This window comes from Dendrobates tinctorius, unplaced genomic scaffold, assembly GCF_039654945.1.
Source record: "Dendrobates tinctorius isolate UK_male_01 unplaced genomic scaffold, ASM3965494v1 ptg000086l, whole genome shotgun sequence".
Taxonomy (NCBI): Eukaryota; Metazoa; Chordata; class Amphibia; order Anura; family Dendrobatidae; genus Dendrobates; species Dendrobates tinctorius.
In genome coordinates this window covers 11,290,067-11,303,837 of record NW_027361754.1, presented here as the reverse complement: position 1 = coordinate 11,303,837, position 13,771 = coordinate 11,290,067, and the positions used below count along the sequence as shown (strand labels likewise).

The 13,771-nt window shown below is 43.5% G+C and overlaps 1 protein-coding gene across 2 annotated transcripts in view; it reads left to right on the top strand.

Annotated features, from left to right (window-relative positions):
• LOC141097684 (F-box only protein 2-like) overlaps positions 1–10,885 on the top strand; it is a 31,589-nt gene extending 20,704 nt beyond the window's left edge. Inside the window, exons 1-6 of one of the 2 annotated variants that reach the window (XM_073585050.1) lie at positions 4,414–4,474; positions 7,917–7,996; positions 9,082–9,202; positions 9,794–9,886; positions 10,090–10,222; positions 10,661–10,885. In XM_073585050.1, coding sequence (XP_073441151.1) covers positions 7,960–7,996; positions 9,082–9,202; positions 9,794–9,886; positions 10,090–10,222; positions 10,661–10,795 — 519 coding nt within the window. In that variant the 5' untranslated portion in view covers positions 4,414–4,474; positions 7,917–7,959 and the 3' untranslated portion in view covers positions 10,796–10,885. Of the gene's footprint in view, positions 1–4,413; positions 4,475–7,916; positions 7,997–9,081; positions 9,203–9,793; positions 9,887–10,089; positions 10,223–10,660 lie in introns of those variants that run through there. The other variant, XM_073585051.1, reaches the window with a different exon arrangement.
• The last annotated feature ends 2,886 nt before the right edge of the window (positions 10,886–13,771 follow it).

Here is a 13,771-nt window from a genome sequence, read left to right as displayed (position 1 = left end):
ATAGTGATGGCTGGGCATCTTGTACTCTAATGAATACAATAACTACCCGCCAACTAACAATTGTGCCCATACCCTACCTAATCCCCCCATGTGCACAAGCCGCATAGAGGAAGCACATTTCTTATTTTCCAGTTTATTCAATTTATGATGGCGACCAGGGACTGAAATTCGTCCCTGGCATTTGAAGGCACACAGGACCATGCACTTCCCTAGATGGGGGACTCTACCACCAATATTACCGGCATGGAGGAAATCAATATTTACAATAATAATAATAATACCGCTATATGAGGTTCATTAATAATACCGCTATATGACAAACACCACAAGATCAGATCCATAGATCACCAGCATATACAGTAGTAGTAGTGATGCCACCATACTGACCATTAATCACAGCTACTGTACTAAGACTGATACCACCGCCATACAGTCATTATATAATGGTGATATCAAGTCCACCCCAGTGCTCTGCAGACCATGGATGGCACAGATAGAAAAGGGTCCCCGTGTATGAACAGTATATGGGCCCTTTACTGTAGAAAAGGTTTGTGTATGAGAGAAAATTCCGGCTGATTTGGAGCTGCCGGTGACCCTATTACCTCTTGGGCGCCTTTGCGGCTGCATCATTGTCTGCCCTGCTGCAGACCATATATGTGTGTACTGTGCATGTTTTCACCAGCGTCGTCTCGCTGATTGTTGTTGATCATTTTCCCCTTTCTTTTTCATTCGGCCCATAGCGCCATAACCTCTTTTTCCATCCATAACTCATCCCTGCAGAATGTAACACAGACATATTTGGCTTTCTGATGTTCCAGGACCCTTTTCACATTCCCCCATCTCTACACAAGTGCTATAACCAGAGTCCTAGACAGTAGTTAAGCCCCTCTGTTGTTAGTTCATTTTCCCCTTCGTCACTGAGGTCTGGTGAACTCCCTATTCTGGTAGAGGAAGGTAATGAGCCTGATTATCAGGCACCTGAGTCTAATGATGATGACTGGCTGAGTGGAGTCACGGACTGGATATAAGACTGCCGACGCCCTTCTGCCCTGCGGGTGATTTCTCTGTGGACTTCTGGGAAACCAGTCTGATTCCTGCTCCTCTAAAGCTAAGTTTTCTGCTTTGCCTTTTAGCATTTGTGTTTTGTTTTTGTTTGCCTTGCTTTTCTGGATTCTGCCATTCCCTGCTGGGGTGAGCTGATTCTCCTTTTGCCAGTTGCTCTGTCTTCAGAATATTCCTGAGTACTGACATAGTCTTTTTGAAGCCTAGCGTCTTCAGGGCCTTTTCTACTGTCAGTCTGTTGGCTCTTATTTTCATAGGGTTTTTCACGGATTGCAGACAGCAGCCTTCCTGTCCTTTCCTATCTACTTAGTTTGGGCCCCGTCTTTGCTCAGTCTATCTTTCTGTCTGTGTTGTGTTCTTTCTTCTTGCTTCACCGTCATTATATGTGGGGGGCTGCCTTTTGCTTTGGGGTCTGCTCTGGGGCAGTTTAGATTTCCCTTTCTGTCTTTAGGCTATTTAATTCTCCGGCTGTGATCGAGGGGTCTAGGGCATCGTAGGAACCCCCCACGGCTACTGCTAGTTGTGTTGATAGGTTCAGGGGTCTGCAATCCGATAGCTGCCAACCTCTCTGGTTTTCTGGACTTAGCTAGCATTTCTGTTTTTGCCTCCTACGGTGACTCAATCATAACACCCCTCTGTGCCCTGTGCCTCCTTACAGGTATACAGTATCATATAATAATATTATCCCCCGTGCCTCATTATAATAATAATTCCTCTGTGCCTTATTTAATAAATTCCCTAAAAATGCCAACACAAAAAATGTGATACCTCGCAGCCCCCCCACGGAGTATATTGGTCTCTCACAACCCCCCATACAGTATAATGGTCCCCCACACAGTATAATGGTCCCTGACAGCCCACCATAAAGTATGGTCCTCAAATTGATGTGCCACAGCCACCTATAAATTATGATGGGCCCTCACAGACTGACGGTCACCATGAATGATTGCTCCCCCATAGCCCCTCACGTATTATGATTGGTTTCCCACAGTATGAGGTCCCATATTGTCAATCCCCAAAATATGTCTTCCACTTGTACCTAAAAACTGCCCCTCAATAAAGCATTTCAACATAACATACCGGCATATAATCCTCAATTGAAACCAAAGAGAAATGCATTAACTAATGAATTATACAGAACATAGAGCGGGTTAGCAGATTCTCTCTATCGCTTAATCTGACCCCTTAGACGTGACGCAGACAGAAAATATGACATATTTCTAATCTGAACAGCATCCTAACCCTAGAAAGGGATGCATCAATTTTCTCTATCGGGGATCATTTCAAAAGGCTTGAATCTTGGGTGTTGTTGGACCTTATAATCAAAATTCCAAGCATATCTCAAAGTCCACCAAGCCTTGGTCCATTACAGTCTCTTAGTGTGAAAACCATAGAAAATATTTGTGGATATGTGAACAAGGCAGGCGCAGCAAATCAAAAAATATTAGTGAACTGGAGGCCTCTACGCATAAAAGATGAACTGAGATTTCTCAGAAACTCTGCAAACATTTGCTATCTAGCTGAGTATCACATTTGTAGCGAGTTATAACAGCCAAAGGGGCTCTACTAAGTCCTAAAGATGATAATTCTGAGACTGCAGAAATCAGTAAAAGTGTATTTTGTGGTAAAATCATTTATTTCATTGGTTTATTGCAAACAGAAAGTTTTTCAATTTTGTCGATTATCCAAATTTACAATTGGGATGAATAATTTTGATGCAACTATACATTTTCAAATCCTACATCTACAAACTACTACTTATCTTAAAAACTCCCTTTTTTACTGTCTTAGTTAATCATGGATATAATTTATTTGTGTTGAGAAAAAAGATTTACAGGTCACTTGTTCATTTGCCACATTCGTATATTATTGCATGGCCGCAAGACCCTCCTGGGATTTTAGCATGTGGGATGAAGATTCACAAGCCTTTGGTCCTACCTCACTCCTTATTATACTTTCACTAAATTTTAAACCCTATTTAATCATATAGAAAAAAAAATCAGTAAATGTTCATAATCTTGCCAGAGGTCCTTTCAAAATTAAAATATATTGAAAAAAAAATAATTCCTTATAGTAAATATATGGTTAAAACATACTATTAATACATAACAGGAAACTCCTATAGTTGACCAATTTAATGAAAGGCCCTCCTCAAAGAACAAGACAATAAGAGTATGATGGCCAGTCACAGCCAGGGTAAAATCAGTAAAGCTCAATTAATTTATATTTAATGGGAGCTTTTATTTGTAATTTAATGGGACTGCAATGGGCACAATATGCACCCTCTGGTTATGTAAAGCTATATATGAACAGGTGTTCTTATATAATAATAATAAGATACCCTACAAGACAATAAGAGTATGATTGCCAGTCTCAGGGTAAAATCAGTAAATCTTTAAAGCTAGAAAAACACAGATAACATGACTTAAAATGAGGAGGTCATACAGAAGACAACTCCACACAGTAAGTGCATAAAACAATTTGTCAAATTTGTCACATGAACAAGTAATCAATCTTTAATAGGATTGTCTATAACTCAATATCTTCTCTGATTCTGCAGTCCCCTCCTATATAAATTCCTACTGAAGTGTGAGTACTTGTTGAAATTACAAATTTGACAAGTTGCTTTGTGGGCATATTCTGTGGAGTGTTCTTCTTTCTTACATCCTCATTTTTTATCATTTTTACTAAGTGTTTTTCTATGAATAAAGATTTACTGATTTTACCCTGAGATTGGCCATCATTCTCCTATTTTCTTGTAGGTTATCTTAAAAGACCTCCTGCTTAAAATCCCCCATGTATAGCTTTATATAAACAAGGGGTGAATTTTGTGCCCATTGCCGTTCCAGTAATTTGCAAATAAAAGCAACCATTAAATATAAATTAATTGTGCTTTAAAATAAACTTCAATGTAGCCATCATAAATTGTTGTTGAGCCATTGGCATTAATGAATCTGTTTTAAGCCATTCTCATATCACTTTCTATACTTGCTCATGGACAACAGTTGTATCAAAAGGGATGTTCTATCTAAGATCTTCCAAATCATATCAAGTCTACAATTATTTTTCTTTTTCTTTCAGTTGTCTACACAAACTATGTGTACCTGATATTGTAATCTTTATAACCCTTTATGATATGCCTATAGCGTGTGACTTCCATCTTATGAACTGTTACCCTTTTAAAAAGAAAATGACGTTTCTATGGAACAATTGTTATATATTTTTTAAGCTGTATTGATATGTAAAGTATGTGGCAATGTTTTTCCATGGAAAACGCATGTATGAAATTGCACAATCCTAAGTAACAACCAATCAGGATGGGGCACATTATAATCAAGGACTGAAAATGAGAATAAAAAGAAGAAGAGTTCAGCAAACGAAACAAGAAGAAGAGAAGATACAACACAGCCGGGTAAGAAAAGACCGCTGAACGGACAATATGATCTTATACTGTATTTTTCTAATTGACTGTATGGGTGGGCCATAATTTCGTTCCAAAAACTACTGAAAATGCCATGTTCTACATGAGGGTATTTTATGCTGATTTGCTACATATTTAACCTTCCCTAATTCTCCAACATATCCACTCGAAAATCTGCATGTAAAACTCTAATGTGGCGTCTTGTAGGGTGCAGGCAAGTAATACATGCATAAAAGAGCAGAGACATGAGGGAGATTGATCAAGGGCGACATTTTTAGGTCATTTTCATGGAAGCATCCATGCTGGCATTTGCAACAAGTGTATGAAAAATCGCCTGGAAAAGAATAACAAATGTGTTGCTTTTTTTTGTCCTCCATATTATTCCTCCTCTATAACTACAGTCACCTGCTTTGCAAAAAAATTTAGGATGATATTTGTCCGTGTCACAGAAAAAAATGATAAGCTTTGCATTATTCTCACAAATTAGCCCCACTGAGAGGAACCTCCACTGCAGAAATCCAAGGGTGAGGGTTCTGCCACTTCCCATAAACATGGTTGTAGGGCTATGGATTTAACATAGGCAGGGTCTATAAAATCGGGTAACTGAACCAATATCGCACCATCCATGCCAGGGATGTCAAACTAATTTTTCCTTTTTCTTCTGGACACTTTATTCTCATATTACTGGACAGTTGTCACGTTTTATAGGCGCAATAGAAAACCACAATGAGTTATAAAGTTCAGATGTGAGTTACTGCCGAGGAATACAGATATGAATTCGTCACCGGCGGTAAAAGGACAATTCTCAACCAAATGCTCCAGATCCAATAAAATCACAGATTCGTCCATTTTGACTTTTGAGACCCTTATTAGGAGAGTTTCAAGAATTTCTGGAGGGTGGGTAGCCAAGATATAATATAGCTCACATGGCATCTATGGGCCCTTCTGCACCGCCGGGCCTCTGATTTTATATGGACGGATGCACGGGTTTTCTTGTTGGATATTATACAAATCTTGAAGGAAAAATTGAGGCTTCTTCATTGCATGACATATTATAGCAGTATTATAAGGGACAATATCTCCATATTACATATAGAAACTGCCATTCTGATGGGTCCATTTTTTATGTAACTTCTGCAACTTTTGAGCCTCCAAAATAAAGTAAGACACCAAACTAAACTCCAAAATTATGTCACCGCTTAGATCAGAACCCAAAATAATTCCAGCTCTATCTTACGCTTACTGTACATTTAAAGATAACCTGTCAGCATGATTGTGTAAAGTAAAGTAAAGACATGGCTGCAATGGCGCTGTAATACTGATTACATTGATACCTTGGGTGAAGAAATCCGCTTTGTCGTTCTTCTTTATTCAGTATTTGAAGGTTTATGCTAATAGTATTTGAAGGTTTAAGCTAATAATAAATTGTTCACAGGGTCCGAATTGTGCACTGGGTCTTCTCCTCCCTGTCTGTGATTCCCCGGCCCCTCGCCTGCCTTCGATCTTTAACTCCCTGGCCTCTCCACCTGCCTCTGGCCTGATTCCCCAGCCCCTCCACCTGCCTCCGGTCTGTGATTCCCCGGCCCCTCCACTCGCCTCTGGTCTGTGATTCCCTGGCCCAACTGCCTGCCTCTGGTCTGAGATTCCCGGCCCCTCCGCTTGCCTTTGGTCTGTGATTCCTAGACCCTCCGCCTGCCTCCGGTCTGTGAATTACCGGCCTCCTCTGCTTGAAATCTCAACAGTGACTTATCACTCATACAACGGAGGCAGGCGGAGGGGCCGGGAAACCACATACCAGAGGCAGGCGGAGAGGTCAGGAATAACAGACCGGAGGCAGGTGGAAGGTCCAGGAATCACGGACCGGAGACAGGCGGAGGGGCAGGGGAATCACAGACTGGAGGCAAACAGAGGGTGGGAATCACAGACCGGAGACAGGCGGATGGACCAGGAATCACAGACTGGAGGCAGGCAGAGGTGCTGAGAAATCACAGACCGGAGGCAGGCGGCGGGTCCGGGAATCACAGACTGGAGACAGGCAGAGGGTATGGGTATCACAGAACGGAGGCAGGTGGGGGGTGGGAATCGCAGACCGATGGCAGGTGGATGGACCAGGAATCACAGACTGGAGGCAGGGAGAGGGGTTGAGGAATCACAGACCAGAGGCAGGAGGAGGGTCCGGGAATCACAGACTGGAGGCAGGCGGAGGGATCAGGAAATCATAGACCAGAGGCAGGCAGAGAATATGGGAATCACAGACCGGAGGTAAGCGGAGGACCTGGGGAATCATAGACTGGAGGCAGATGGAGGGTCCGGGAATCACAGACCGAAGGCAGGCGGAAGGTCCGGGAATCACAGACAGGGAGGAGATGACCCAGAGCACAGTCGGCCCCTGTGCACCAAAAACTAATTAGCAGAAAACTTCAAATTGAGATTAAAGAAGAACAAGAAAGATGATTTCTTCCCCAGAGGTATCAATGTAATCAGCATTAGAGCCCAATTACAGCCATGTACATTACAAAATCCTGCTGAGGTTCTCTTCAGGAATAACAGACCGGAGGCAGATGGAAGGTCCAGGAATCACAGACCGGAGACAGGCGGAGGGGCCGGGGAATCACAGACCGGAGGCAAGCGGAGGGTGGGAATCACAGACCGGACGCAGGCGGATGGACCAGGAATCACAGACTGGAGGCAGGCAGAGGGGCTGAGGAATCACAGACCGGAGGCAGGCGGAGGGTCCGGGAATCACAGACTGGAGACAGGCGGAGGGTATGGGTATCACAGAACGGAGGCAGGCGGAGGGTGGGAATCACAGACCGATGGCAGGCGGATGGACCAGGAATCACAGACTGGAGGCAGGGAGAGGGGCTGAGGAATCACAGACCGGAGGCAGACGGATGGTCCGGGAATTACAGACTGGAGGCAGGTGGAGGGACCAGGAAATCACAGACCAGAGGCAGGCAGAGAGTATGGGAATCACAGACAGGAGGTAAGCGGAGGACCTGCGGAATCATAGACTGTAGGCAGATGGAGGGTCCGGGAATCACAGACTGGAGGCAGGCGGAATGTCCGGGAATCACAGACAGGGAGGAGATGACCCAGTGCACAGTCGGCCCCTGTGCACCAAAAACTAATTAGCAGAAAACTTCAAATTGAGATTAAAGAAGAACAAGAAAGATGATTTCTTCCCCAGAGGTATCAATGTAATCAGTATTAGAGCCCAATTACAGCCATGTATATTACAAAATTCTGCTGAGAGGCTCTCTTTAGTCTCTTCCAGTTCTGTTTTTTTTTTCAGCTCCCCGATGCACTGGGTTCTGGAGTTGAACGCCATTAACACTGCAAAAAAAAATTAAAAATCAGTGAATAAATTTAAGTTACAGAAAACTGAAAAATTAATTTAAGTCTTTAAAATATCAATTTTTTCATTTGAAAGTGTGTAGAGTATTGGTGGACGCTGAATTCAAGAATAGTGGAAAATGCCAAAAAATCTCATCAAAAATTCCTGCGGAGAAGGTAAACACAAAATAAATTTTGAATCAGTGTATTTTTATGCTACATAGGAAGCCACTTAGTGTTCCCACACATGACCTCCACGTAATATGTCCCAAAGATGCCCCCATGCACAGTGTGATATCCTCACTGTGCCCCCCAAACAATATGATGCCCCACACAGTATGATGTCCCATCAGTGCCCCCACACAGTATGATGCTCCAAGAGTCCCCCTCACACAGTATGATGCACCCACACTGTCCCCACACAGTATGATGCCCCCAGAGTGTCCCTCACGCAGTATGATGCCCCCAGAGTGCCCCTCACACAGTATGATGCCGTCAGAGTGTCCCTCACACAGTATGATACCCCCACACAATTATGATACTCCCAGAGTACCCCTACCACAATATGATACCTCCACACAGTATGATGCCCCACACAGTTTGATGCCACCAGAGTGCCTCTCACACAGTATGATACCCCCACAGTGCCCACCACACAGTATGATGACCCCAGGGTGTCTCTCACAGAGCATGATCCCCCCTAATGCCCCCACACACCATGATACCCCCAGAGTGCCTTCTCACACATTATCATGCCCCAAGAGTGCCCCTCACACAGTATGATGACACCAGAGTGCTCCTCACACAGTATGATGCTCTCAGAATACCTACCACACACTATGATGCCCCCACACAGTATGATGCCCCCCAGAGTGTCCCTCACACAGTATGATACCCCCAAACAGCATGATGCCCCTAGATTTCCCCTCACACAATTTGATGCCCCCCACACAGTATGATGCCCACACAGTTTGATGCTTCAAGAGTGCCCCTCTCACAGTATGATGCCCCCACACAGTATGATGTTCCCACAATTCCCACCACACAGTATGATGCATGATGCCCCCTGACAGTATGATGCCCCCATAGTGCCCCACACACATTATGATGTCCCCCGATCCTGTTTCCATGATGATTTCAGCAGGGCTCCGCACAGCCGGCGTGATCTAGGCACACGCTGAATGGAGAAGCAGGAAGATGATGCCTCCACCTTTGTTTTCACCTGTGTCACTGTACTGTCTATTGTGTTTTCTCCGATACAGAGGGGCTAAAATATTGGGAAGACGTTCAGAATGGAGGAGACGGGTGGAAAGTGGAGGATCTCCCAGATGACAACTCGGGACAGTTTCCATTTCACGGGAAGTTTTTTGCTACATCGTTTGAGTAAGTATCTGACATATAACAGATGAGATCAAGATTATCGTTATTATGGCAGGTGGCGGTGGTATCTGTATAGACTTTCATTTAAGAGGTGGTCCAGAATAAATAACATTGCTGCCGTCTTCTAAAGACAGCACCACTCCTGTCCATGGGCTCTGTGTGGTCTTGCAGCTCAGCTCCATTAAATAGTTTTTTAACGACCCCAATATTGATGAATTATTATCCCGATAAGTCGTCAGTATCAGATTTGTGGAGATTGACTCCTGACACCGCACAGATCAGCTGTTACCAGCTCCAGCTGGATGTAAACAGGGCAATGGAGTAGTACATCACAACCCTGGTCAGTCGTCGCTGTCGGGTCCTGCAGACCTAGGCAAGCGACTGCAAGAGCTTCAGTGGAGGAGCAGGGTGTCGACCTCCACCCATCTGATATTGATGTTCTATCGTAGGAATAGAAGTGGAAAACCCTTTTATTGTGTATGAACATAAAGCTGCATTACCACACATAACCTGAAAACTGGTGGGGAGCAGTTTGGTTGATCTTTTTGAACAAAGTTCAAGAACACCTTCTCATATGTAATCTTCCCTTCTCAGGTTGTGCAGTAAATCCCAAGTGATCGATCTCCTTAAGGAAGGATATACTAAGGATGTGCTGGATGCCCAACCCCACATTGTGGTCAACGACTGGTGAGATGATTTGTGTCTTGCAAATATGGGTGACAGTGAGTTTGGTGGCTATAATAGCCCCTACAAGGAGCTGTCAGCGTATCGAATATTATCTGCTGTCGGGGGTGTATTACTAGGCAGATTCACCGTCAGGAGTTGGGGATTAGCTGGGTAACTGTTGAGCTGTAATGGTGGTCATCTAACACAACTCCTTTTGGTTGCAGGTATTCCGCTCGTACTGACTGTGGATGCTCCTATGATCTGAGCGTGCAGCTGTTGTCCGAGAAATGTGAGGTTATCAGTGAATTCAACACCAAGTACCAAACTATCCCGAATACGGATGGCTCCTGGAAACAGGTGAAAAACGGTGACCATGTAGAAGATGCGGACATGTTATGTACTATGTGCAGTCTGGTACAATCCTGTATATCCAACCCATGTGGACATATCATTAGGGTTCACGTGGGACAGAAATACATATGGAAAGTCTGCAGTTTACTAGAGCAGCAGCTATTTTGGATTCCTCACCTTGCAACAGTTTGCAGGGACAGTTTCCCTACTTTTAGGATCCCTTTGAATGGTTAGAATCTTTCTGAGTCACCAAGAAATCCATCTATTGTAAAAGAGTAATTAGAGTGAATGGGGAGAGGAGGGAGATGCAGCTGCAGGTTCTCTCACTGTCTGTAAAATGCTGTCAGCGAAGGAGGAGGTGGATCTAATTTATGGGGTCTTCATGCTCTTTGTACCTGGCACATTTATGAACACTGTGACCATTGACCGATGATTATTTTGCAGGTCAGCCATACCTTCTGGAAATATGGCCCAGGAGTACGTTTCATCAAGTTCACACACAGTGGAAAAGATACACGTTTTTGGAAGGGCTGGTATGGAGTCCGGATGATCAACAGCAGCGTGACGATCGAAGTCTAGAATTCGAAGCTGCAATAGAAATGTTTTTCCTGTGTCAATTGGCCGGATCTTTTAGTTTCCAAGTGAACTAATAAAAGTTATCGATAGGTAGCCGCTGCTCTTTGTCATTAGTCTGAGTATCATTCTTGTTTCTGAGACGCTATGTCATGGTTGCCGCGCACTTCATTTGGTCGCAGACATGAGATTCCTGCCAGTTCTGGTGGTTCTTCTACTTTAGATCTCTGCTTATTTCCATCGATCATGTCTAATGTCAGTTTTGGTATTCAGAGACTCAATCGTTCATTCCGAAATCTCCACAGACCCCAGTATTATCCCACCTTAAAAATTCACAGATCTCAAGATTCTTTATCTTGATCCTAGACTACAAATTAAGTGTGGAAACCAAATTGTCATTGTTGTTGCCTTAACACACAATGTTCTGCTCCCGGAACCCAAAAGCTGACTATAAACACGAGATACCTTCCTAATTTGGTGAGTTTAGACTTTGCTGCCTGGTTCTGGTCATCATTTCTATGGTCATTGTTAGTCTTCTGAGACCAAAAACTGTCACTTCGAAACTTCTAAAGATTTCACCGTCGCCAAGTGAGTAATTTTTTAACAATATTTGCAAGATCTCAAAAAATCATAGTTTTATAGTTAGGACCTTATATGATTTATCAACTTATATTTTGACATATAAAATGCTCTATAGGGGCACAATTGTCTGACAAAAGACACAACACTTGGAAACTAAGGGGTCCAAGATATCCGCTATATTTGATAATGTATCCCCATGTCTGATAAAGGAACCACTATTGTCACAATCCATTTTTGGATCTGTGGCAGATCTGGCTCTTCATATTAAAACTTTTTTCCTTTCAGACCATCGGGGTTAAAGTCAGTTTTTTCCCCCGGTGGCCGCTGGTATAAGTACATTGTGTGCTGAGTTTGCTGATGCAGGTGGTGACCACTCCCACTATCCTTCAAGAGGTCATCTGATGCATCAGCTGACCATCCGGTGTTAGAGTTCATGCTACAGCGACCTAACTGGAGGAAGGAGCTTGCTGGGAGCAGTGGTACCTCAGCTGTTTATGCTGTTATCTGGTGGGTGTCATGACCCTGCTGTGCGGTGCTTTACAGCAGAAAGCTAAGTGTTGTATTTTTGTTACCCTGTTCCTTTTGCTGTCTGTCTATCCTTGCCTTGTGTTGTCTTAGTGCAGCGGTGGTACCAGTGTCCTCACTTTCCAATTCCCTACTTAGGAATAAGTGCAGGAAAAGCGAGGGCTTAGGTATACCGCTCAGTGACAGGTTGAAAGAACCTTTATAGGGACGTTAGTAAGATCAGGGCACTTCCTCAGGTGAGTGCAGGAGTTGTCCATTTTCCCTGTTCCCTACTGACAGGGCCGACTGTTTTTAAGTTTCCCCTGGTGTTTTCTAGTGTGTTTTTTGTTTTGCTGTTTAGTGACCGACCAATCGTTGGGTCGTGTCGCACTGGTCAGTCACTCCATGACAGCTATACAAATAACATACCTGCAGCACTAAAGGAACCCCTATACCACAAGGTCCATTCAAAAAAGTCAGGACAAATTCCTGGATTTACAAATTAGATAAATTAGAAAAAGGGACATCACCTTAAATTAGTGCGCACTCAGCCTCATATATAAATTAATATCCCAACCTGTAATACAGTCATGTTATTTACTCTGTTGGGACATAGGTATTTGGAGACACAATGTAGATACTCACAACTTATACAAATAATTCATTAACATTAATAAGACTACTGGTCAGATAAGAACTATCCCAGCACATAGAATCTACTTGTGCTGTGATGTCATGCAGTATGATGTGCACATCATTCAACATCAAAAGGGCTTTACAGGCAAGGACATTGCGGCTTGTAAGATTGCCCATAAATCAACCATTTATCAGAACATCAAGAAGTTCAACGAGAACTTTGCTTATCATGTAATTTAATAACATGATACTGAATGACATCACACCAGAAGTAGATTGTATGTGCTGTAATAGTTCTTATCTGACCAGCAGATACCTGTTGCCATTCCTAGGTAAGCTCTGCACTGGTCTTAAACTGATCCCACAACTGAATCCTCTTTAGGAGATGATCCTAGCACTTTCAGCACTTTTTTGGGCTTCCCGAAGCTTTATTCACAGCAATTGAATCTCTCTCTTTCAATTTCTTGATGTTCTGAAAAATGCTTGCTTTAAGGGCAATCTTACCAGCATCAATGTCCTTGCCTGTAAAACCATGATAGAGTGATATCAGCTGCCTTGTCCTTGTTAACACTTTTGAGTTAACAAGAAGATGATGCAAGCAGGTCATTTTGTGGCAGGGCTAAAATTCATTCACGTTTTCGTATCTAAAAAGGAACTGGTGGCAGCATACCGTCCTGGTGTTATTGGGGGATCCTGGCAGTGCCGGACCAGAGGTTTATATATATATATTCCCGGTCTGGGACTGGTGATATATATATATATACCGGCCTCACCACAGAGTGGCCCGATAACCAGTATGTGACAGAGCTGCCTCTCAGTCAACTTCTTATCCTAGGTACAGTTCCCTGACTCACCTGAGGGTAATGGGGTCGCCAGAGAGCTGTGACTGTGCAACTTCCGTCACAGATTGGTGACTGTGGGGGGAAATCCGTATCCTCCAGGTTCTCGTTGTTTCCTTACAACTAGTAAGTAGCGTATTATTCACCTGACTCCCATCTTCCTCTGTGTCACTGTAGGGGATGCCAGAAGTGACGATACACCCCAATGTCATATCAAATATGAGCAGATGTGTCACAGCTGGGATACCAGCAGAACGGACCAAGCACACGTATATAGTGATGGCTGGGCATCTTGTACTCTAATGAATACAATAACTACCCGCCAACTAACAATTGTGCCCATACCCTACCTAATCCCCCCATGTGCACAAGCCGCATAGCGGAGGCACATTTCTTATTTTCTAGTTTATTCAATTTATGA